Below are 26,787 nucleotides of genomic sequence, written 5' to 3' on the forward strand. Positions count from 1 at the left end.
GATACAGCAGCTCGAACTCACAACCTCAGTGTTGACAGCTCATGATACAGCAGCTCGAACTCACAACCTCAGTGTTGACAGCTCATGACACAGCAGCTCGAACTCACAACCTGTGTTGACAGCTCATGATACAGCAGCTCGAACTCACAACCTCAGTGTTGACAGCTCATGATACAGCAGCTCGAAGTCACAACCTCAGTGTTGACAGCTCATGATACAGCAGCTCGAACTCACAACCTCAGTGTTGACAGCTCGGGATACAGCAGTTCGAACTCAAACCCTCAGTGTTGACAGCTCATGATACAGCAGCTCAACCTCACAACATCAGTGTTGATAGCTTGTGGTACAGCAGCTCGAACTCACAGTCTCAGTGTTGACAGCTCTTGATGCAGCAGCTCGACCTCACAACCTCAGTGTTGACAGCTCATGATACAACAGCTTGAACTCACAACCTCAGTGTTGACAGCTCATCATACAGCAGCTCGACCTCCTAGACCACTGGGTCACTGTTTCCTCTTGGGGCTATATTGCACTTACACTAAATCAATATCATATACAATTTGTAGAAAGAAATTAAATGAGTTTTTTTTAAAGTTTTATACCAAATGTCTGTAAATTTGCTTAATTGTTAGAAAATGCAGGGTATTCTGTATTCATATATTTCTTGCAATAATATTTGTATTAGTGTAAATCTGTACAGTTTCTTATGCCTTAAAATAATATATTTATATAGATAATAAAGCCCAGTTATTTTATTTTTATTTGAAAATGCATGTAAAGTATAACATCACTTGTTGAGTAGAAATTAAAAGTTTTCTTTATTATAGAAGAACTTTGCCCCAGTTTTATCCACAGCGGAATGTTTGTTGCTCGCTTGGTGAAGAGTATTTGATAATCCACTTGGTCCACAGAAGAACACACCAACACTTATCCTGTAATAGAAACCTAGTAATCAGATTACATAGTTATTCCCCCTGTTCCCATATATGAACTTAAAATACTGAATATAAAAACGGACAATCATAAATTAAAAGGGCTTTATTTTTATAAATTTTTAGAGAATTCTTATTTGTTTTACTACAGTTAAACTTTATTCTGTTGAACTCAGATATGTGAAAAAAACTTCGATGGTTGGAAGTATATCGTAGATGTCATTACAATTTCTGATTATTTCTAATATGTACAACTAGTTAATTCATACTATCTATTACCCAAAACCTGGTATTAAGTTAATCCATAAAAAGAAAATAGCATATCTCTGTAAACATGTTTAGTATAACCCTGTCAAATTATTTAAGTATGAGCCTATCCCAAGTCAGGAGCTTGTTATTCAGTGGTTGTCGTTTGTTTATGTGTTATATATTTGTTTTTCGTTCATTTATTTTATATAAATAAGGCCGTTAGTTTTCTCGTTTGAATTGTTTTACATTGTCTTATCAGGGCCTCTTATAGCTGACTAGGCGATATTGGCTTTACTCATTGTTGTAGGCCGTACAATGACCTATAGTTGTTAATTTCTTTGTCATTTTGGTCTCTTGTGGACAGTTGTCTCCTTGGCAATCATACCACATCTTTTTTTTTATATTAGATACTTTAAACAAGTGAAAATATTAATGACAATCACATGTTCTCAAGCATATCCGAATATTCTTTTCATTCCCTTTATGAAATTTAAAGTCTAAATCACCATAAACTTATGATTTTTTTTAAGTCTTTGGCATGTTTCTACAACATCTTTCCAAATATAACTTTTATCCCTGGCCTCTATCATTTCTGTATATATTATGATCATATATCATTTTAGTAACAATATAAATATTGATAAACATTGTTGTACTTACCCAGCATGGTCTTTAGAAATATTTTCAAATATTTTGTCCCAGTTTGGTCGGCCATAATGTGTTTTCTGCTGTAGTCCTGTTACTGGGTCTGCTTCATCGCCTTCATGTAAAATTATGTTTTGAGCCTGAAAGTTACAGCGTATAATTATGTTATGAGCCTGAAAATTACAGCGTAAGATTATGTTATGAACTTCAAAGTTACTGCGTAAAATTATGTATTGAGCCTGAAAGTTGCACTGTTAAATTTTGTTTTGAGCCAGAAAGGTGCAGTGAAAATTATGTTTTGAGCCTGAAAGTTACAGCGTAAAATTATGTTTTATGTCTGAAAGTTACAGTGTAAAATTTTGTTTTGAGCCTCAAAATTATAGTGTAAAATTATGTTTTGAGCCTTAAAGTTACTGCGTAAGATTATGTTTTGAGCCTGAAAGTTACAGCTTATAATTATATGAGCCTAAAAATTACAACGTAAAATTATTTTCTTGTGCCTGAAAGTTAGTGTAAAATATTGTTATGAGCCTGAAAGTTACAGCGTAAAATTATGTTTTGAGCCTGAAAGTTACAGCAAACAATTGTGTATTGAGCCTGAAAAATACAGCTTTAAAATTATGATTTGAGCCTGAAAGTTACAGCGTATAATTATGTTCTGAGCCTGAAAGTTACAGCGTATACTTATGTTTTGAGCCTGAAAGTTACAGCATAAGATTATGTTTTGAGTCTGAAAGTTACAGCGTATAATTATGTTATGAGCCTAAAAGTTACAGAGTATAATTAGGTTTTTGAGCCTGAAAGTTACAGTGTATAATTATGTTATGAGCCTGAAAGTTACAGCGTAAGATTATGTTTTGAGCCTGAAAGTTACAGCATAAGATGATGTTTTGAGCCTGAAAGTTACAGAGTATAATTATGTTTTGAGCCTGAAAATTACAGCGCAAGATTATGTTTTGAGCCTGAAAGTTACAGCGTAAGATTATGTTTTGAGCCTGAAAGTTACAGAATATAATTATGTTTTGAGCCTGAAAGTTACAGTGTATAATTATGTTATGAGCCTGAAAGTTACAGCGTAAGATTATGTTATGAGCCTGAAAGTTACAGAGTATAATTATGTTTTGAGCCTGAAAGTTACAGCGTATAATTATGTTCTGAGCCTGAAAGTTACAGCGTATAATTATGTTATGAGCCTGAAAGTTACAGCGTATAATTATGTTATGAGCCTGAAAGTTACAGCGTAAGATTATGTTTTGAGCCTGAAAGTTACAGCGTATAATTATAATATGAGCCTAAAAGTTACTGCGTAAGATTATGTTTTGAGCCTTAAAATTACAGCGTAAAATTATTTTTTTGTGCCTGAAAGTTACAGTGTAAAATATTGTTATGAGCCTGAAAGTTACAGCGTAAAATTATGTTTTGAGCCTTAAAGTTACAGCAAAAAATTGTGTATTGAGCCTGAAAAATACAGCTTTAAAATTATGATTTGAGCCTGAAAGTTACAGTGTAAAATTATATTCTTAGCCTGAAAAATGAAACGTTGAATACTATTCTGATCCTGAAATTGCAATGAAAAATTGTATTTTGACTTTGAAAAGTGCAATATGGAATACTATTTTTAAATTGTTTAAAGTAAGAATGTGAATTAAAATACTTCAGCTGTTAATTGCTATGAAAAATTATATTCTGAGCCTCCAAATTACTATGTTAAATTATATTCTGAGCCTCCAAATTACTATGTTAAATTATATTCTGAGCCTCCAAATTACTATGTAAAATTATATTCTGAGCCTCCAAATTACTATGTAAAATTATATTCTGAGCCTCCAAATTACTATGTAAAATAATGCAAACAACAAGTTATAAGTTGTATGCGTCCAAATTGCTTATTTGGATATACTTTCATCAGGAACACCCAAAGCATAATATTTGGAAGCTTATACTGTATATGAACCTAAAAAGTTGAGGAGATATTACCAAAGAGAAAATAAAAAAAATAAGCTAACTGGACCATTTGTTGATCATTGTTGTTGGTCTTTCATTTTGTCAGAAAACTTTTGTTTTTTGGTTGTGTGGTCTGTTATTTGTTTGAGCAATACTTGTTATCCTTTTATATGTTATAAAACATACAATCAGTCCATCTATTCGTAAAATATAACTTTGAATAAAATTCACATATTACCTGGTCTTTGTCCCAGCCTCGGGTCAAGTAGATATTATAGGTTAGGAAATTTGTGTTTCCCTGTTCAGCCATCTGAGTATCAAATTCTAGTAGAAGTTCTTGCATCCATTCAAATGAGTTAGTATCTGGACAGACCCAGTAAAAATATACCTTTCTTAACTTCATGTCTCCGTCAGGGTTCATACACTGGTATCTAAAGGATTAAAAAAATCCATTAAGACCATTATACAATTTATAAAAAATTACAGCAACACATAGAACAAAAGCAAATTCTTGTTTTGCTGATTGAAACCCTATAAGTTCTGTTTGATACAAAGATGAATGACAGATGAATTAATGAAGAAACAGAAATGTAAATGAATAGAAACACAGACACCAGTATAAGTTAACTTTAAACTGCCTTCTTCAGAAACTGAGGGTATAGTGATTTAACACTTGTGTTGAGTTAATAAAGAAGATACATTAATTAATATATCGGTATATAGATAGATTGAATGAGAGAAGATATATTTGACTTATTCAAATTGATAGTATTTCAATTATATATAAATGCAAATATTGTTCTTTTAAATCAAATGCAAAACTGTCTATACTGCAACTAGTTGTGTTTAATTCCTAAATTTAGTAACACAGCTACATGTATATTTTAAGCAATGTTAATTCCATCATGGATCAATGACATTTGAATAAAAAAAAAAAAAAACAGCTGCGCCATGAGCGTATGATATGCCCATCACATTTTTAATGAATAAAGTTCAATTACTTCTCATTTTCACATTGGAAATTTATGAAAATCAAAAGGAAGGTTACAACAATAGATATAAACAATTCACCAAAGTAACATGAGAATCATGAAAGCTTTTTGAGTTTTTGTCCAAAAACAAGAAAATCTCCCGTTTTTAATGAATAAAACCCTACAACTCCGAAATGTAAAATGTAAAATAAATAAAATTGTAAAGGGAGCTTACATTAACAGATACAAACAATTCCTTAAAGTTTCATGACAACTGCTGAAAGAATTTTTGAGTTTTTGTCAGAAAACTAGAAAAGCCCCCTTTTTATAATCTACCTCAGGGAATGCAATCCCTTCTTAATTGAATTTTAAACGCTCAAGTTGATTTCCTTACCTGATGTGTTTCAATATAGATGCAAATGGAGTAACTCCTATCCCTGCGGCTACAAACACATCAACTTCATACCAAAATATGTCCTCAGTAGCAGTACCAAATGGTCCATCTACAGCCACCCTGAAATAATATTAAATAAATGACGTGGAATATAACTTCTACTTAAACAAACACATCAACTTCATACCAAAATTATGTCATGTATGTCCTGAGTTGCAGTACCAAATGGTCTATCTACAGCCACCCTGAAATAATCAGGTAATTTTCAACTTAGAAAAATAATTCAAACAGATTATAAATCGTGTGTTCTTCTCTGGGTTTACTATATATACAAAGGAAAGCTGAGGAACTCAAAGATTTAAAAATCAAGGATATACATGTATCAGTACTTAAACATGTGAAAAGTCAAATATACCAAAGGAATCAAAATAATAATAAATCATAACTGTTACATATAAATATAAACATTTTTATCCTTAACTAGGTGTGGTAAGAAAAATGTCATAACATTCCTATTTTGAGATTTATCAAAGGATTGAAAGCTGAGAGGTGTATCTGTACAATAAATCATATTTGAGAACTTAAATTAAATAGGTGTGGTCAGAATAATTTCAGGATAATGTCATTTTTCCATTTTATCCAAATCTATTTATCAATCGTTATTCAAATTTTTAAGCCATGCTGTATTATGAGTGTATATGGTAATTTAAATTCTAAACCTTGACCTTATTCTATTTATACATTCATGATCATGACCTCTTATATTTACATTGTTTGATAATGACCATTGACCACTTGATAAAATTTAAACCTTTGAAGTCCTAAAGATGTGAAGGATTAAGAGTGCTATCTACCAGTATTTGTACTTAATTTACATTATTTCATGAACACTAAGTTATGGCTAGTCTTACGATGAATGGAAGTTTATTTTGTAAATTGTGTGAATCTGTGACAGACATTAAATGGAAATGTTTGCAATGTGATATAGTTATGTGTGAAAAATGTAAATTGAGGATTCATCCCAACATAAAAAATGCGAAAGATCATAAAGTAATGGACATAAAAGAAGCTGCTGCACAACATTCTTCCAAGTTGGATTTTAGAAACATTAAGTGTGCTGAACATTTGGGGCAGGTTTGCAATCGTTACTGTCGGTCATGTGACAAAATTGTCTGTCCGATTTGTACTTCAAAAACACACTACAGACATGCACTATTGGAAATTGGCGAAGGGTATGAAATTCAAGTGGAAAAACTTAAGAATAAACAAAAGAAAATAAGATCAAATATGGAAATCTTAGGCCAAAGGAAAGCTCAACTGATCGACACTGTTAAGATGGAAAATTCAAAATATAGGGAAACAAAGAAAAAAATTCATTTTCAGAATGTAGTTTTGAAAAATGCTGTTGATCGTCTTACCGAAAAACTAGCAAAAGACTTAGACCAAAAATGGGAAGGTATTCATAATTATACGGAAAAAGAAGAAAAGAAAATTTCACATCAGAAGAAAAGTTTAGAAACTTGTCATTCAAAATTAGAAGACATTGTGAAGTCAAGAAATGTTGCCAAATTTTTTGATGATTTTGGAAAAATAACAAACAATATAGAAGACATTGAACCTGTTGAACCTTTTGAACTAAAGTCAATACCCACATTTTTACCAGGGGAAGTGAGTGAAAATAATATTGGATCATTCCATGAGGTCACTGATAAAATTCATTTCAGAGTTTTGAAACAGTATAATACTGAAATACCTAGAGTGGATTATATTTCTTCAGGGGCTGACAACTCTGTATGGATTACATGTAATTCACCAGGCATTTTACATCAAGTGAAGCTAGATGAAAACCTTCAAACATCTTCTAGTTTAAAAATGAAAATATTTGGCATGGCAGAAAATAAGTCCAATGACTTGCTTCTCATTACTGGAGGTGAAACGGTGCTCAAAAAGGTTGATGGAGGCACTGGGGATGTAGTTGACACCAACTATGACGTAGATCCACTCATTCCGACAGCTATCCATGTCATGAAAAACGACACGGTTTTAATCGGCACTAGAAGTAGTGGACCCTTGTTTCCAGTTACTGGAAGGCGTGTTATTATCTCTATGGAAAAAGATGGACGACAGATATCTTTACTTGAACGAGATAAAAATAATCAGCGTCTTTTTACGTACACTGAAAACATTTCTAGCACCAAAAATGGCCATATATGTCTAGTGGATCAACAACACAGTGATGGAAGAGGAAGAGTCCTGATCATTGGTCACAGCAGAGAGATCTTACAGACATACAGTGGTCACCCTGACCTGAACACTAAAACACGGCCATTCAAACCAGTAGGAATAGCGACAACACCATCCAATAAAATCATTGTACCAAACTTAAACTTCCATACGTTACACATTCTAAATAGTTTGGGACATTTCATAACTTACTTCAACACAAGAGATGTCGGAATACAACATCCATATTCTATGGCTTTTAGAAACAATGGACAACTTTACATAGGCTGTACAACACCTATTGGAAATTCTGACAAGGCAAAATTATATGAGGTAGAAATGTCTGAATGAAACTAATTCTTTGTTCAAATTCATAAACAATCTAAAAGAGAGCTCCAAAAGAGAGCTCTAAAAGAAAACTGAAAAATAAGTTTTTCCTCATCATATTTAAGCAAGAGCTAGCAGTGTTTAGTTATTCATTTAATAAATATATAATCAATTAAATTTAGAATAAAAGCCACATTTGTTATTGTTCTCATCAAATACATATACTGATATGTAAACATACAGCATATAACTTTCTTATGATATATTTTTCATTTAAGAAAACAAAACAATAAACTAATAAAAATCATACTACAAAAGTTATTATATACATTGATGATAAATTGCACTTTTAATTCAACTTTTAAATTAGTTGCATATTAAGGACAAGAGCATGATAATGTGATATGAATAAGTAGGCAGTTCAGTACTAGACCTACAAACTAAGCCAGACATTAAATGTACTAGTTTAAAAGGTAACAGTCCACATAACACTATATTGATTAAAACAATTAGAAGAGAAATTAAGAGTGCAACATATTTTCTTATACAAAGAACAAGTAAAAAACAAACATTTTGTCATATTCTCAAACAAGTCCAATATTTAACAAAAATATGTAAACCTGAGGAAATTATAAACAAAAAGTCTTTAAGCAAAAGGACAAAATCAGAAGCTGAAACGTGGCTGAAAATTGTCAAACAAATGGATAACAAGTAATTAACTGTCATATTCCTGACTTGGTACAGGCATTTTCTTTTAAAGATATATAATGGTGTATTAAACCTGGTTTTATAGCTAGCTAAACCTCTCACTTTTATCAGTATCATAAAATTCCATTATATGGCAACGGTGTGTGAACAAAACAAACGGACATAAATGGTAAAAATGTCAAAATGTCTGGAGTCACACAATATTACCAGCTATCTGTTTAGCTGATACAATTAGATCTGCATTTCTGATCTCCAATACAAGACAATTGTGTGAAAGAAAATGCCTGTACTAACTAAGTCATTTGTTTTTCACTTTTTCTGTTGATTGATAGCGTTTGAATTTTGACAGTTTTTTTTAAATTTATCTTGGAGTTGGGTATTTATGTTTTACCTGTATACACAAGCATGTACGGGCAATTAATATCAAATTTCCAAAACAAAAACGCTCAAACACTGACACTCACTTAAGAATTTCCTGGAATGATACATTAATTCGTCAAGTGGTTAACCTACCGTAATTTGTTTGTTTATTGTTGAAAATGATAAATGGATTGGTTTCTGTTAAATATCCACTGGTAGATATAGCATGCATATCAGGAAAAATACATATATATAAACTGATATGAATATATGCCATGCTATGACCTAGACAAAGGGACTCTCATTTTTAATTTGCATGCTCAAAAAATAACAATTCACCAGAAAAAAATGTGTGACAAAGACTGATTTGCACATTTTAGATTTACTTGGCCAATGATCAAATTAAACCTGGCAATCTTCAAGACACAGTTTTATGAATATGAATTGAGGTAACATACCAATGTCCTTTTAACATGTTAAGTCCAAGTATCAGATATTAGAGCATAATTAGTAAAAATCTCATCAAATATACCAAGCTTGGTACACTTCATCAGGAAAACTCAACATGTGTTAAACCTATGTTTGTTTTTAAAAAACACATGTTTCAATGTCTGCTAGCATGACAGAAAAATGTGGAAAACTAATAAAGGACCATACCTCTGCACAAAATCATCAGATCAGAACAAAATTCTAAATTCTGGTCTGATAAACATTAATCCAAAAATCAAATCATTATCTCAAGCACAAAGAAAACAAATGTGGAAGATTGATTTGCCAAAAGGACAGACAATTCTAAAGTCTTTTTCTTTGACTGTAGGGGACTTAAAACTTAAACAAATGTGGAAGGTTGATTTGTCAAAAGGACAGACAATCCTAAAGTCTTTTTCTTTGACAGTAGGGGACTTAAAACTTCAACAAATGCGGAAGATTGATTTGCCAAAAGGACAGACAATCCTAAAGTCTTATTCTTTGACTGTAGGGGACTTAAAACTTAAACAAATGCGGAAGATTGATTTGCCAAAAGGACAGACAATCCTAAAGTCTTTTGCTTTGACTGTAGGGGACTTACAACTTACATTGGTAGTTTAGATGTAGCTGTGTAGTCATCATCATCAATATGACAGGCTTTAGCCAGAGCATCAGTCCAATCTCCAGCTCGTCTCACATGAATAGAGAAGTAATCATCTTCTGGTGCCTGTACAAAAAGTAAAATAATTTTTTTTTTAAATTCAAGGTAAGTTCAAAGAGCTGAACCCCTAATTTGACAATTTTAACTAGTATCTAGTTTTCTTTTAACCATGGTAACAATACATTAAAATCTCATGCCCGGTAATTTTGATGATTTTTTTTGTAAAAAACAAAGTTTTTATTTTGTGTAACCCAAGTAGGTATTTGAAAGATTAAATTTGAAGAAAGGACGAGGATTTAGTTTTTTTTTGTTTTTTTTTAACACAATAAAGTAGGGAAACCTCTTTTTTTTTAAATGTATTTATTATGTAATGAATAAATAATCTTTAATCAAATAAAATAAATTAAATTAATTATCTTGTTTTTTTTTATATTATTATATATTTCTCACTTTTATCTATCTGTTTGTTTTGTTTTGTTAACTTATAATCTATACCATAGAAAAGTAATGAAAAATTTTGAGTAATTAAATAACATTATAAGGGGAATAACTGTGACAACTTTCATCCATCAGTTGGAGATTAGGCATCAAATGTTAATCATTTATAAATTCTGATCAATAGCTTTTCTGATTTGTATGAACAAAAGTAAATCAACAAAATAATGTCATAAAATACAAGTCTTTACTTCTCCAGTACTAGTGATTTCCCCAGCACTTGTCATTTTCACCATTTCCAATGATGACCAAAGTATTTTTATCTATCTTGTCACTTACATTTTTTAATGAAGACAAATATGTAAATGAAATTTTAGATAAAAATGGGGAAAATTTCACAAGATGTAAAAAGTAGAATTACAAAAATATAGAATGCCCAGGAAAATGCAAACCAGAAAGTCCTTAATCAAATGACAAAATCAAAAGCTCAAACACATAACAAAACAAAAAGGAAAATAAAACAAACTTTACACTGTGGTAACATCCTGAGAAACCTCATTGACAAATTGCAGGATTTGGAACAATGCCTTAGATTTGAAACATTCATAAGAAGTACAATATATGATGAATTTGTATACAAAACAATAAAAAAAAATATACAATATACATGAAGAAACAAGAGTGCACACGCTGAAATGTCTCGCCTTCTATAATAATCATTGATATTATGTTGATAGTCCTAGGTATAAAGCTAAGCTTTATTACAACTGTCACATAAACTTAACATTAACCAAGATAACTAAACAAAGACCAATGAACCTTGAAAATGAGGTCAAGGTCAGATGAAACATGCCAGGCAGACATGTACAGCTAACAATGCTTCTATACAACATATATAGTTGACCCATTACTTATAGTTTAAGAAAAATAGACCAAAAAAAAAAAAATAACACTTAACAATGAACCGTGAAATGAGGTCAGGGTCAAATAGAACCTGCGTGACTGACATAAAGATCATAAAATATTTCCATACACCAAATATAGTTGACCTATGGCATATAGTATTAGATAAAAAGCCCAAAACTCAAAAACTTAACTTTGACCACTGAACCATGAAAATGAGGTCAGGGTCACATGACATCTGCCCACTAGATATGTACACCTCACAATCATTCCATACAACAAATATAGTAGACCTATTGCATATAGTATGAGAAAAACAGACCAAAACACAAAAATTTAACTATAACCACTGAACCATGAAAATGAGGTCAAGGTCAGATGACACTTGCCAGTTGGACATGTACACCTTACAGTCCTTCCATACACCAAATATACTAGCCCTATTGCTTATAGTATCTGAGATATGGACTTGACCACCAAAACTTAACCTTGTTCACTGATCCATGAAATGAGGTCGAGGTCAAGTGAAAACTGTCTGACAGACATGAGGACCTTGTAAGGTACGCACATATCAAATATAGTTATCCTATTACTTATAATAAGAGAGAATTCAACATAACAAAAAATTTGAACTTTTTTTTTAAGTGGTCACTGAACCATGAAAATGAGGTCAAGGACATTGGACATGTGACTGACGGAAACATCGTAACATGAAGCATCTATATACAAAGTATGAAGCATCCAGGTCTTCCACCTTCTAAAATATTAAGCTTTCAAGAAGTGAGCTAACGCGCCGGATCACTATCCCTATGTCGAGCTTTCTGCAACAAAAGTTGCAGGCTCGACAACAAATGACCCTTAAATGAAAGCTCACTGACTCTTTTGCTGGCGCCAAACTCTTTCCATTACCTGGAACAGTGCTAAAACAGTACAACATAAGAGCAAACTATATTCTGGTTACTAAGCTCTTGCTTCTAGTTAGCATTGCTATGCGAAAAACAATACATTACTAGCCAACTTTTTATGAAGCAAATGCCTGAGATTTGGCCAAAATTGAAAAGATCAAAGAGAAAAAACAATAGATCAAAGAAAATGGCACGAAAAAGTGTGAACATGCGTGAGTCACACGCTAAATGGGTGAGACTTGGCAGCCCTGATTACATGATGCAAACTAAAATTCTTTTTAAGTACACTTACAGATGTCAGAGTAAATGGATGCCATTCAAGCTTCGATATGCTAGGACAATGTACAAATATATACTGTCCTGGTAACATCTTAAATCCTTTCTTCTGCATTCTTAACTGGTATACTCTTGACGGATGCTTTACTACCTGAAATCAATTAATATTCTAAATTATTATGCTTATATCATTACAAGTCTAAAAAGCTTTTACCTTAAACTATTTTTAATGTAAAAAAACTCATCATAGATTTCAGGACTAAATTTTGTATATACGCCAGACGCGTGTTATGTCTACAAAAGACTCATCAGTGACGCTTGAATCCAAAAAAGTGAAAAAAGGGCCAACAGCACATATACCTATTTTATATCTATAATTTTGTTACACATTTAATGAAAAAAAAAAAATATATGTTATTTTGAACTACAACATTTAATATCCTTATTTTATCAATATATACCAAATAGCTTGAAGTTATATTCACATTCATACATTATTATCATGATTATAACCATGAAATTATACAAAACAAGTGCCAAATTATTTTAAATGGGGCCATAAAGTATCATGAGTGGAAAAATTGGATGACATTAAGTAAAGAGGCATGTATTCGTTTCAAACTTGTACAGTTCAATGTATTAAAAGTTTGTTTCCAAACTGGAAGCATGTGGTTTTTTTCTAGCTTGTTCTGTACAATGTATAGAACTTTTGTTTCAAAGCTTAAGGTATGTGATTTTTTAAAGTTTATTCATCACAATTTATAGAAAGTTGATGGTCGAGCTCAAGGCATGTGTTTGTTCATTATAATGTATAGAAGTTTGCTTCAATACTAGAAGCATGTTTTTTTTAATCTTTTTTTTATTCAGTACAATGTTTTGAAAGTTTGTTTCAAAGCTAAAGGTACCAGTATGTTGTTTTCAAGCTTGCTCATTACAATTGATAAAAAGTTGGTTGCAGAGCTGATGGCATGTGGGTTTTAAAGTAAGTGTTCAGTAAAATGTATGAAAAGCATTTTGGCATAACTTACTTTTGTGATAACAACTCGTTGCTGACTTCTCACAAATCTTACAATTCTTTCTATTATGTAAATAACCATAGGTCCTATTGTCCACATCCATGCCTACAAATGTGTAAATCAATAATTAAAAAAAATCAAGTAGGGTTTTGAATAAATTCTCCTATTTTAAATAAATTTTTTTTTACTTGTTGAAAAGGTAAAAAAAAAATAAAAAAAATTGAAGCTCTTGAAGCAATTTTGCATGACCAATTCATGTGCCATTGTTGAGGCTAAAGATAAAAAATTGACATTCAACATTTAAACTCATAAGTTAAAAACAGCACATAGGCAATGTATGAAGTATCACTGATACAATTATTTCTGTAAATTAACAGTTCATAAAATGTCAAGATGTTGTAATTCATAAGATTTTCAACCAAATTAAGGCATAGATGGCAAAAGACAGATTTGGCATATTTTTTTCTTTTTTTATCTATGGTTTTCCAAGCTCTTTATATATATTGTCAGCACAGGAGAGGTGACTACTGGGTTGAAAATAAAACTTCCCCTAGCAGTGCCATCAATCCTATAGTTGAAAAAAACTAGTCAAATATACATTATAATGAATGTAGTTATCTAGGAATGCATTTAATCTACATCCAAAGCCTTCCTGGTCCATGAATTTAAATACGTAAAGGGAAAATCTGTGACAAATGACTCTTGATTCATTTACTTTCGTGGGTATCAATTTTCGTGGATTGAGGAAAACTTGCATTTTCGTGGATATTTTAATTCGTGGTTTGGCCAAAGTCTGCATAAATTTCATAGGAAATTTGAATATGGAAATTCATGGTTCACAGGTAACCACAAAATCCACAAAATTGGTATCGAAGGAATAACAATGAATCCACAGTATGTCTCTCTCTCAGATTGATTCCTAACCTTGGCTGATATTCCTTCAAACTCTGGAATAGGACATCGCATTTGTCCAGATGAATCCCTCTTCCCCCAGTTGGACGGGTTGGCAGAACAATTAAGTGGATTGTGCTGCATTACACTGGCAGGTGTTTGTCTTCTTACAATACCTCTATAAAAAAGAAAAAGGTAGAGTATAAATGACAATTTAATAAATTGTAACATACAAAAAGTATATCAAATACACAAAATATTGAACCTCACACTGCTTTTATCTTCCACAAACAGACAAAAATACAAACAATAAAAAGATTGTTGGACTTACATACATTGTACATGAATATTAAATGTACTGAGGTTTATTTAGTTGCCATTTTTATCTTAAATCTCTTGGATTAAATATCCAAGAAGTAACAAACATAACATAATGTTCCATAGTACAGCTGGGCCCTTGGTTGCTGTGGGGTCGAAGTAGTAAACTACAGTATCGCTAGCCTGTCTCCACTGAAGTTGTGAGTTGTGGCAGGGGCATTTAACTTTAATCTTATGAATTGACAAGGATTGCCAGTTTTCTGCCAATCAATATATTTCTCTGCAGGCGCTCCAGCTTCCTAGATCAATGACAACTGAAAAGCAATGGTATAGCCTAGGGTGATGACAGTGGCATTAACAATCATTCCATAAATCAATTGTATGGCTACTATCAAAGACACCTTATGAACACAATCAGTCACAATTAACACATCAAGAATCAGGATCAAACTGTATGCACTACCAATGGCAAGCTGGCTAAATCAGATGCTTAAATACTGTAAATTCAGAAATCATTGCAATGTTTTTGTTATTGCAAAAAACGCAACAGGGTAATCACCGCAATAATTTAAACTTGCATTTTCAAATTTTTCAAAGGAATTACGGTAAGTATAATTTTTCTCAATATCGCAAAAATTCAAATAACATTTTAGTCAAAACTACAAAATCTCAAAAATAATTAAATGCATATCTTATTTCTGAATTTATAGTATGTTTATTTTAAGTTATTTATTTATAATTCAATTTTGGATGTAACATGTCTTCTAATTGGCTGACGTTATTTTGTTATCAGACCATAGACATAATTTAGTCATTTGACTGTGACGCCATCAACGTTTTTTCAAGGTTTTCTATGTTTTAAAATGGAATTTAGAATTAAATTATAAGAAATGACTGTAATATTTTTTCTGTCTATTCGAAATCACATAAAAAATGTGGTGCACACTGTTAAAAAACGCGCTACGCGTGTTATTCAGTGCGCACCAAATTTTTTATGTTATTTCTTCATAGACAGAAAAAATATTACAGTCATTCCTTAAATAAAAACAAGATCTGGTATGATTGTCTATAAAACAACTGTTCACTAGAACCCAAACGACTAGGGTGTAAGCAGCTAAAAGTCACCATTAAGCCTTCAACAGTGATCAAAACCCATACCATTAGTTCAGAAATTACTAAGTTCTTTTATAAAGGTGACAAACGCTTTTTTTCAAATTCGCAATAATACAAAAAATTGCATATATAATTTCAGTAGTTTATATAAAATGTTTTCACTCTCTGTTTCATTTAAAATTTTCCATTTTAAGTAAAGGGTTTTGATAAAAAATGCAGGCAATGATTTCCAAATTTACAGTTGTCAAATTGCATATACATAGTTTGTTTAGTTGTGGGTATTTGTAACTTATATCTTATTTCTAAAAAAACAATTTCCTTTGTTTGGTGGCGGAAATATTTTTTGGTAGAAAAGTCCAATAACTAAACTAAGTGTTGTTTTGGGGCATCTTAGATGCAAGTTTGATTAATTTCGCTCAAATGATCAAGTTGTATATTATGCTCTTTCTTCCAAAATTATTTTCTTAATTTGTGCAAGTTTTAGTTAAATGTTACAGTCATGACCTTTGGGACTGACAACATCATGCCAAAAAAAATTGCATTTTCAGAAAAAATAATTTATTTTCCCCTTTCTACAACATAAGTATTTGATTTAATGACATCCTTTATAGCTTTATAATATATCCTGTTTGTATGAATATATCTATATACATACAATAAAAGCTTTGTACTTAGTACTAACTACTTATGATTGTATTAAAAAGTACTCCAGGATACTAATGTTTAAAGGTTAATAAAATCTTACTATCTTTACTGAAGAATGATCTGTTTGTTGTGATAAAAATCAAATACATATAATGTAGTAATATTTCTACTATTGAGGTCATTCAATTAGGGACAATTACAGTTGAAAATGTGTAAAATGTGTAAAATTTGTAACTTCTCTTAAATATATATATATGCAAAGTTGCAAAATCAATAAAAATAACTTTGCTACAAAATTGACTAAAAAGTGTGGCTAGAAATAGTTTTATTATATAATAAAAAAGTGTCCCTAGTACATAGATGGCCCACTCACACTATCATTTTCTATGTTCAAATTAGAAAGATCATATCATAGGGAACATGAATACTAAGTTTGAAGTTAAGGAGACTTCAACTTCATCAAATACTACCTTGACCAAACACTTTAGCCTGAAGCAGACATGACGAACAAACTGACAATAAAACAAACAAACAAACCATCTGACACACAGACTAGAAAACATAATGCCCTCAGTTAAGACATAAAAATAAGAAGATGTGGTATGTTTGCCAATGAGACAACTCTCAACAAGAGACAGATCAAATGACAAAGCTATAGAAGTTAACAACTATAGGAAACTGTACGACCTTCATCAATGAGAAAAAACCCATACTAGTAGGCTATAACCTGTGTTGTCAGGTCATCCTCTTTATTTCCCATGTGTAGTTATACAAATTAATGCATTTTGAACCTTATTTCGATGGTCACCTCTATTATAAGGTCAGTTATCTTTGGTCCAAATACTGACCTTTATAAGTCCATAGGTGAATTAAATACATTGTTGTACCAAAAACATGCTTTGAACTTTGATGGATAGTACCCTTGGCTTTCACTGGTCATAAAAACATGGAAAATTCAGAACTTTATTTATCTTGAACATAATACAGCTGAAAAATAACTTTTCCCACCTGTTCTGCTCCTACTAAAAATAAAAATAAGGTGTGGTATAATTGCCAATGACACAACTATCCAACAGAGCAGGGCGGACATATCTCATAGTTTTTGTTTAAGCATATTTTATTGTTCAAAAATGACAAACTGATTGGACACAATATCTCATGCAATTAGAGAGAGACTCATATATTTTCATGCTTATTTGGGGGGCATTTTCCTTTCATCTTTTGCTTTTTCTTTTCGATCTTTACAATTTTGACCAAATCTCATGTATTTGCTTCATGAAAACATGGCAGTACTGACATAGAACATAGGACAAAGAATATATGTTTCTATAGAAGATTGTCCAATAAACAAGAAGAGAGATTAACAAGAATGTGTCCAAAGTACACGGATGCCTCACTCGCACTATCCTTTTCCATGTTCCATGGACCGTAAAATTAGATAATGATCTAATTTGGCATTAAAATTAGAAAGATTATACTATAGAGAACATATGTACTAAGTTTCAAGTTGATTGGACTTCATTTTCATCAAAAACTTCAACCTGAAACCCCCACTTTCATTTTCTATGTTCAGTGGACCCTGAAATTGGGGTCAAAAGTCTTATTTGGCTTTAAAATTAGAAAGATCATATCATAAGCAACAAGTGTACTAAGTTTGAAGTTGATTTGACTTCAGCTTCATCAAAAACTACCTTGACCAAAAACTTTAACCTGAATGAACGCACAGACGAACGCACAGACGAACGAAAGGAGCCACAGACCAAAAAAACTAATAATGCCCCTCTACTATCGTAGGTGGGGCATAAAAATTTCAAACTATAATTATCATACTTACTCAAATCCATGTACAACCAGTCCAATGAAGAACAACACAAATAAATGATGAGTGAACCAAAATACTTCAAAGTACGATCGTCTGAAATATCAAACAAACATAAATGTTATTAAATCCTTCAAAATATAATCATGTGATGCAGTATAACGAATGAAGTGTAATTTAAGATTACAAAGATAGCACACACACCCCTTTTATCACTTTGAGTTAATTATAATTGATGAACAGTAATTTTTAATGCTTCTGAGTTTATATTTCTAATCAAAATTAGAGAATGACTTACTGTACATGAATGTCATTATAGCAATAACACAAAGCTGAGAGGGTGACAGAGCAGATTGGTACTCTGAGAAAACATTGCTAGCCACGTTTGACAGTGCTTTTCTAGGGGTACAAATCTGTTCTATTTGGTAGTACCATCTGTTTTGTAGTGTTATCAAATGAATACTGACCTAATGAGTTCTGTAGCTGCTGATACCATTATGATTAATGATAATGTAATAACTATTCCCGATACGCCTGCTAAAAACCTCAATGTTGCTAGAATAGGGTCCTATAATAGAAACAGATACTGTAAAGTAAGAATTCAAGGCATGCATTTATTAGTGCAAATCACTGAATACTGGTAAAAATGTAAGATCTAATTATTGGAATTGCAAAATGAAAATCATTTCTGAAATTATCAATGCAAATATTGATTGCGGTAAACCTTATTCTGTCCAAATTATAGATTAACAAGATCCCAATAATTTCTAATTAAAAGTATATAGCATATATTATATGATAATAAATAATTTACTTACTTACTTAATTATTATAAGCTTTTTGTTCGATTTATATTTTTCAAGTAATTTTGCTTGATAATGTTTTGTGGTATATATCTGTTATAATCAGCACAAAAATATATGATCACAATAATCTTTGCGAGACTCTTCTTAATTTGGATCAGGTTACAAGAAAGTATTACTCTGGTTCAACCCATTTTATTTCAACATTTGAAAGGCCCAGAGCAAACTGCTGTGAGCATGTGACTGATCATAAGTTCACAGTTTTGTCAAAAATTGATCTCAAATTTCTGTTTTAACAGACTGAGTGTTTGAGTATCTGTAAAAGCGTAGACACATGGTAATCTGCTCGTGGGTTGTCATGAGTTTATTATTAATTGGAACATGTAATGTCTTGTTTTCACTTGCTCTTCTGTTCTCCCAAAGCTTGTCTGTATTCCAACTTTTAAGTTTATTGGAATGGTAATGTCCAAAGTGGTAGTATAGGTTTTAAAATGGTGTTGAAATATAAAGAATAGGGAAAAAATGTGCTAAAAAATTCAATATTACAGAAATGGGGACATCCTCCATATTTCATTTAAACAAAGTTGTCATACCGTAGGTTCTCTGATTGGGTTGAGAAATATAGAAGAATTCCCACTTCCTAAACCACTTAGCACTCGTAAAAGCTCTCGATCTGGTGTTGGACTGTCATAAGCCTCAGCGTATCTCTCAACATTAAAAACGTGGGCACCAACATGAATTACTGAAAATATAAATGTATAGTGTAAATTCATTATTATTCTTTGGATACCAATTTTTGTGGATTTTCTTGGTACAGTTGAACCAGGAAAAAAAACAACAAAATATAAATTTTCTATAGGATTAATGTTTGCATGTCTATTGTTGGAAACAGAATATTGCTCTCTAGATGTATCGTGGTTACATGTTTTTTGGGGTTTCTGTCTCCTTGATATACAATTAGCTGTTACCCCTTTTACATAATAAAAGACTACCTTGTACCTTTGTTGGCATATGAAAAAACAGTTCTCCAAAACATTTTGTGGAGGAACATGGTTTGTTTACCTCCAACCTATGGTTTAAATTGTTACTCTTTTCATTTGTTAAAAAAAGAACAGAGTTCCAATGTCTCAACAAAAATTGATGGTCCACAATTTTAGAACTTGTCTTAGATGTTGCTGATATCAACAAGTTTTATAAAAAATCTGGCAAGAATTGTACCCATGAGAGCGCTAACAAGAGTGGACAGACAAAGGGACAAACAGAAGCCCAGAATTTCAATGTCCCCTGCAAGCTGCTACATTGGGGACAATAAGGCAATTTATCATATAGGCAAGCCAATTATTAAAGTCCTGTCTTTAGCCTTGTAAGCCAATCATTAAGGCTATGAAATTCTAAATGTCACAAACAAAGAATGAAGGACATCAAAACTTATCTGTCATTAGGCAAATTAAGTACAGAAACTAACCTTAAAGGCCATTAAAACTGACCTGTAATTCAATGATATTGATGGCTTTTTTCAAAACTACCTGTACCCTTTTTTATTAGGGAAAATATGCGTCATTTTTATCAAATTGGGAAATCTATAATATCATGAATTTGACTGGAACTTCAATTTGCAGATCCCCTTTGAAGAAGTAAACACTTATTTGAAATAAGACCCCTTGTTGTCAGCGAATATACATAAATAGACCATCAAATCTGCACATATAAGTCATTTTAGACATGAAAAATATTTAAATGAGTGTTTTTCAGTTTGTATTTATGCACAATTACTACTAAGACTGCACTGGTTGGGAAAAAAGTCGTCTTTTTGGGAATAATTTTAAGCCAATTTTTTTTTTCAAATTGGGATTTTTCGCCAGGGGAAAAAGCCTGTATTCTCCAGTAATTTAAACCAAACAATATCACTGTAATTAGTCGATCCAATCATTACGGTTATAACAACATGAATGTCCTAAGGCAGATAAAGCATATTAACATGAATACGGACATGAAAACTTACCTGTCATCAGGCAAATCATATAGGCAATATAGCGATGGAATGTGATATGTTTGTCTAGCTGCCTCCGTATATTTCTGTTACAACATTTCTGTAAAGATAAAAATATTCCTCATTTACATCTTTAAAAATGCTAATGAAAATAAAAATTTGTCAAATTTTAATTTAAACCTCAATCAGTTATGTTTATTTCAACATTTGTTTTTTTAACAAGAGTGCACATGCTGAAATGTCTTGCCTTCTTTACTAATAATTGACATTATGTTGATAGTCCTAAATATAAAGCTTTAATACAACTGTCACATAAACTTACCCAAGAAAACTTAACATTGACCAATGAGAACCATGAAAATGAGGTAAAGGTCAGATGAACCATACCAGGCAGACATGCACAGCTAACAATTCTTCCATACAACAAATAAAGTTGACCTATTGCTTATAGTTTAAGAAAAACAAACTGAAGCACAAAAATTTAACACTGCATGAGCAATGAACCGTGAAAATGAGGTCAAGTTCAAATAAAACCTGTGCAACTGACATGTAGATCATAAACTATTTGAATACACCAAATACAGTTGACCTATTGCATATAGTATTAGAAAAAAAGATCAAAACTCAAAAACTTAAATTTGACCACTGAAAAATGAAAATGAGTTCAAGGTCAGATGACACCTGCCAGCCAGACATGTACACCTTGCAATCATTCCATACACCAAATATAGTAGACCTATTGCATACAGTATAAGAAAAATAGACCAAAACATAAAAACTTTACTATAGCCACTGACCCATGAAAATGAGGTCAACGTCAGATGACACCTGCCAGTTGGACATGTACACCAATTACAGTCCTTCCATAAACCGAATATATACTAGACCTACATTTGTACTACTTATAGTATCTGAGATATGGACTTGACCACTAAAACTTAACCTTGTTCACTGATCCATGAAATGAGGTCAAGGTTAAGGCTGTCTGACAGGCATGAGGACCTTACAAGGTACGCACATACCAAATATAGTTATCCTATTACTTATAAAAAGGGAGAATCTAACATTACAAAAAATATTAACTTTTTTTCAAGTAGTCACTGAACCATGAAAATAAGGTCAAGGACATTGGACGTGTGACTGACGGAAACTTCGTATTATGAGGCATCTATACAAAGTGAGAAGATACCAGGGTTTACACCTTTTAAAATATAAAGCTTTTAGGAAGTTTATGTTATTCAAATTTGTATTTTGAATCTATTTTCTTTATTTTCTAGACAGTAGATCACCCTATTTACCTGAAATGATCCTCTTAGAAATGACACTAAGTTTCTGCAAACAGGAAGTAAAATGAGCATACAGTTCAGGTTAAGTGCAGCTGCACTAGCTCTGGCCCAGGCCAAGGCAGGCTGAAAAATATAATGGTATATATATGCACACTGTATATGCTGTAGGGCATAATATTGTGTATGTAACTATATTTAGCAAGATTTCACCATTTAGTATATACATGTAAATAAGGAGATGTGGTCATAATGTTTGCTCGGAATGAGAAAAATTATCCAACAAAGTTAGAATGAAGTGCATGTATATGTACATGAAAGCATATGTTCTCTCTATTAGTTTTATCCCCAAAATAACTATTGTTATCCCATAATTATAGTATTCTTCAATAGTAACAACCAAGTTATCCAATCAGTTAATTGAGAGAGCTAATTTATTTCATTTTTAGAAAGAAAAAGCCACAGTTCAAAAAAAAGTGTCTTTTGGTTTAAAAAAAACTGTTGTTAATATCCACAATGTTATGTTTTCTTATCATCATGCAGAAAAGTATTATTTTCAAACTTTACTTTTTTGCATCCACAATAAGTTCATATTATATCATTAAATTACACATTTTGTACATTTTGTACATGTATTCATGTACATGTAAATTGTTTATACTTACCCCAAGTATTTTCCTTGTGTAGTAATATTCATCAGACTGGTCAAATCTAAAGTAGGTCACTGTGAAATAAATGATGTTGGCAATGATCCATACAGACTGAAAAATATAAACAAAACTAGGTTACAGTGACATAAAATTGGAAATGGAAACAGAAATGTATGTGTCAAAGAGTGTCTTTGAGACAATGACCCTGGCATCAGAAAGCCACCAATGGGTTTTCAACACAGTCACAACTATTCATGACACTTCGTTTAATCTTTATACAGATTCTTTCAGTAGAAATAATGGCAAAGTTAGAGAACGAAAAATTAAAAAATCAGCAAATTTTCCTTTAATAAAGGGGCATAACTCTAGAATGATTAAAGTTACACCACCAAAATTCAAACTCAATCTGTATTTTGTGGTAATAAGCATTGTGTATAAGTTTTATAACATTTAGTTTAGGCAAACTAATATTAAGTTAAAGAACGGAAACCAACTTTGGGATGTACATATGTAGGTACCGGGTACGTATGTATAGATGGACAAGGGTAAAACTTAATGCCCCTCTGCTACAGCAGGGGCATCATAAAACAAAATACTGACAATTGTTGAAAAGAATCATGATGTGGACCCTGCAAGATTTCAAATCTCATATTTTTTAACAACCTTTTGAGTTATATATATAGGATCAACCGACCATTTACATTGGAAAATGCCTGAATCAAATCAGGAATATGACAGTTGTTTTCATTTGATGAAGTTGTGGTGTTATTGTGGCTACATTGTAGTTCTGGACAAGGATCAAAATCAGAGAAGCAAATATTTGAGAACCAAAATAAAGAGGCCTAGATAAGAAGGGCTTAACTTAGGCTGTCAATTTGGAATCTCTTTTCATTATTTCATCAGATTTGAATGTCAATTTAAAAAACACACTTTGATTAGAGACCAGACATTGATCTGAGTCTTGCATATATAATTTGAATAAAATGTTGGAAATATGGGAAATAAAATTCTTGCATCATTTACATGCAAAAACAGTTATTCAATTACTTCCTTAAGATAACATACTGATAAAATACTATCACAACTCTTATCAACGGTTTAAACAAATATATATATAACTTACTTTTTAACTTGAAATCCCAAAGAGAAAGATATTCAAATTTTAATTTAGGTACATGACGTAGGAACTATATATTTATTCAGAGTTATACTTTCGAGTTAAAATCAGAAGTTTTGACATAAAGCCATAATACATGACAGACACAAAAACAAAAACAAAAGGACATTAATAGGCAATATATTCCAATGCAGGTCAACTCAAAGTCCCCAGTCCTCATGCAGTTCTTTAATTTTCTGTTTAAAGGAATCAATGGTCACATTATGGTTTAATTACTTTCTAAATTGTTATTTGGATCGATGGAGAGTTGTCTCATTGGCACTCACACCACATCTTCCTATATCAAGTTTGTTTATATTACTTGATTGTAGCTATTCAATATATGGTTTATGATATACAAATGAACATCATTTTATCTTTATCAGTTTTATATAAATTGTATATATTTTCATTTATTAAAATCAACTTTTTCTAATAAGAATAATAATTTCACATTAAATTGTAAGAAAAAATGAATTTTCAACTTCAAATTTTGACATGTTTTACCTTTTACATCTATCTTCTTTATTTTCTAAAATTTTTTTTTTTTTTTCAAAAATTAACTTGAAGTCAATTTTAATTTAGTAAAAAAATTATTTATTCTAAATTTTATAATTATTTTTTTTGAAATTTGAAAGCTCGCTACTTTTCTACTGCAATATTTTTATGTTAATATCACAGGAAATTACCTATCACTACATACAATTAATTATATATATTAAAAACAATAAACAGATTATCAGCAGGATGCAGCACAAGCAGATATATACTAAATTGTTTTCCAAAAAAAAACTTCCTCTTGAATCACTTCAATCAACATTTTCTTTTACATTTAAATGTAGTTGCTATGTCAGTCATATTAAATGTGATTTATGTTGACACAAAAAATTTTTTTTTTGTATAGTGTGTTTTTGAAATTCCATACAGACATGAAAGAAAAGGCCAGGAATCATACATGCATTGTACAAGTATACTAAACAGAATGTTAAGTCTTAAGCAATTAAGTGGGAATAAAATGGCTTGCACTTGTTTTTCATCTCAAAGTCAAAGTCTTCATGTTACAGTTTGGTATTCAGCACTTATTAAAGCAAAAAACAAAAACTACAACATACATACATGTACATATAGTGTTCAAGCTTTTTTGATGATTTCAATCATAGATCTTTTAAAAATTCTGATAATTTAAGAAAGTGGCTGGGTTAGGTTTGAGGGTCCTTTGAAATTTCTTTTTTTAATTCTTTAATTTTGTCTTAGGTTATTTCTCTTTTTTTCTTAACTCTTTTAGTGACAAGTACTTTTTCTATATTCTTTTTTTTTTATCCCAAGAATGGCATTATTCTCTAGTCTGTAAACAATGGTGAAATCAAATGTTACCAAAAACCTTTCTTTAGACAATTTTGCAATTGGGGTTAAGTCTGTTATTTATATATTGTCTCTTATTTAGTTTCTTAGAATTTGTTTCCATCAAGACTTTTCTCAGAATTGGTATGATTAAATGCAACTCCACATTTGTCAAAATTTCAAATCCAATTTCTCAAATCTTAATATATAAATCTACATGTATTGTCATTCAACCAAACTAAATATGTCAAACTAAACTAAATATGTTTGTGGCAAATTTGGTTAAATTGTTGCTTAGAGGGCGTAAAGAAAAAACATATTTTGGGGCTAAATGCTTGTAGGGTCCAAACAAATATTAATACGTTGTCATGTATATTGGCAATATTTTTTTACAAATTGCAAACAATAAAACACCCTTGTTTCTCAAACCCTTGATCATTACCCCTGACAAAAATAATCAACAGCAAGGATTTGATTACTATACAAATCCTTGTCAAGCATTTTTTTCAAGAGTGACTCTTGACCTACAATGTACATGTGTTAAAACTTAAATTATATCAATATTTTATATATACATTTGTACAATCAGAGACATACATATAATATGTCTCTGGTACAATGTACATGTATCCATGTAGAATACATTGTATATAAAAAAAATGAACAGGGCCTTTCTATACCAGAGACATATATATACATGTCTCTGTCTATACTTAGTAAAACGTAAAGATCAACATTTATATTTTGCTTTTACTTTTTTACTAATTATATAATTGGTCAAAGGTATTAAGGCTTATATTTATATTATTATTATAATACATGTATATATAATCTTGTATAATTATTTTCTTCACTTGATAGATCTAATGAAAGTAAAACTAGATCATAAACATTGATAAATGCACATACCACTGTGATCCATCTTGGGAGATCATTCAACACCCTCGCCATGGCTAATGTATCATTTCAACTTCCTAAATCCATCGTGATATCCTGTTGTCTTGATATGTACATGTACAGTAAGGTGTTGTTATCTTTAATACAGTCACACACTGTATCTCGATTTCTCCAACTTCCCGAATGTTACGTCTCATTTAGCTTAAAATCAATCAGATCTATACATTCTAAAGTGGGGTTTTTGTGTTTACTTAACGTGTTCTTAAAATAACCATGTTTTTTTTATATTAATAACGTGTTTTTATGTTACTTTTGATTGATGTATCTGTGTCAACTTGCATGTGACATTGTTTACAATTACACCAAAGAACGCCTTTAAAGGGAGACTATAAGTTGTAAAAAGTTTATTTGGCGGGAAACTGATAATTTTATAACCTTTATACAACTTTAAAATACCAGGAACA

At 31.3% G+C, this 26,787-nt stretch overlaps 2 protein-coding genes across 3 annotated transcripts; one reads left to right on the forward strand and one right to left on the reverse strand.

Moving 5' to 3' along the window:
* Positions 1 to 742: 742 nt before the first annotated feature.
* LOC143049864 (NADPH oxidase 2-like) lies at positions 743 to 26,528 on the reverse strand. 2 transcript variants are annotated; one of them, XM_076223625.1, is made up of 15 exons: positions 26,336 to 26,525; positions 22,945 to 23,040; positions 22,295 to 22,405; positions 21,009 to 21,096; positions 19,600 to 19,748; positions 18,671 to 18,771; positions 18,219 to 18,299; positions 14,342 to 14,486; positions 13,430 to 13,522; positions 12,418 to 12,552; positions 9,830 to 9,948; positions 5,136 to 5,255; positions 4,009 to 4,201; positions 1,842 to 1,966; positions 743 to 932 (listed from the first exon to the last, which is right to left on the reverse strand). In XM_076223625.1, the coding sequence occupies exons 1-15, from the start codon at positions 26,375 to 26,377 to the stop codon at positions 806 to 808; spliced, it is 1,725 nt and encodes a 574-aa protein (XP_076079740.1). In that variant the 5' UTR covers positions 26,378 to 26,525; the 3' UTR covers positions 743 to 805. The 2 variants fall into 2 exon arrangements, with proteins under 2 accessions (XP_076079740.1, XP_076079741.1); XM_076223626.1 differs by lacking the exons at positions 743 to 932; positions 1,842 to 1,966 and adding an exon at positions 3,144 to 3,251 and having other exon boundaries at positions 26,336 to 26,528.
* On the forward strand, positions 5,887 to 7,874 carry LOC143049865 (uncharacterized). Its single transcript, XM_076223627.1, has one exon. The coding sequence runs from the start codon at positions 6,033 to 6,035 to the stop codon at positions 7,707 to 7,709; it is 1,677 nt and encodes a 558-aa protein (XP_076079742.1). The 5' UTR covers positions 5,887 to 6,032; the 3' UTR covers positions 7,710 to 7,874.
* Positions 26,529 to 26,787: the final 259 nt, after the last annotated feature.

This window comes from Mytilus galloprovincialis, chromosome 10, assembly GCF_965363235.1.
Source record: "Mytilus galloprovincialis chromosome 10, xbMytGall1.hap1.1, whole genome shotgun sequence".
In the NCBI taxonomy this organism is placed as follows: domain Eukaryota; kingdom Metazoa; phylum Mollusca; class Bivalvia; order Mytilida; family Mytilidae; genus Mytilus; species Mytilus galloprovincialis.

Bases quoted from the DNA above. Each gene is read 5' to 3' on its own strand.
- LOC143049865 (XM_076223627.1), top strand. From the start codon at position 6,033: ATGGCTAGTCTTACGATGAATGGAAGTTTATTTTGTAAATTGTGTGAA.
- LOC143049864 (XM_076223625.1), bottom strand. From the start codon at position 26,377: ATGGCGAGGGTGTTGAATGATCTCCCAAGATGGATCACAGTG. The intron at 23,041-26,335 runs GTATGTGCATTT...TATATTTTTCAG, and splicing joins TCCCAAGATGGATCACAGTG to TCTGTATGGATCATTGCCAA. The intron at 21,097-22,294 runs GTAAATAGGGTG...TTATCTTTACAG, and splicing joins TTCTAAGAGGATCATTTCAG to AAATGTTGTAACAGAAATAT.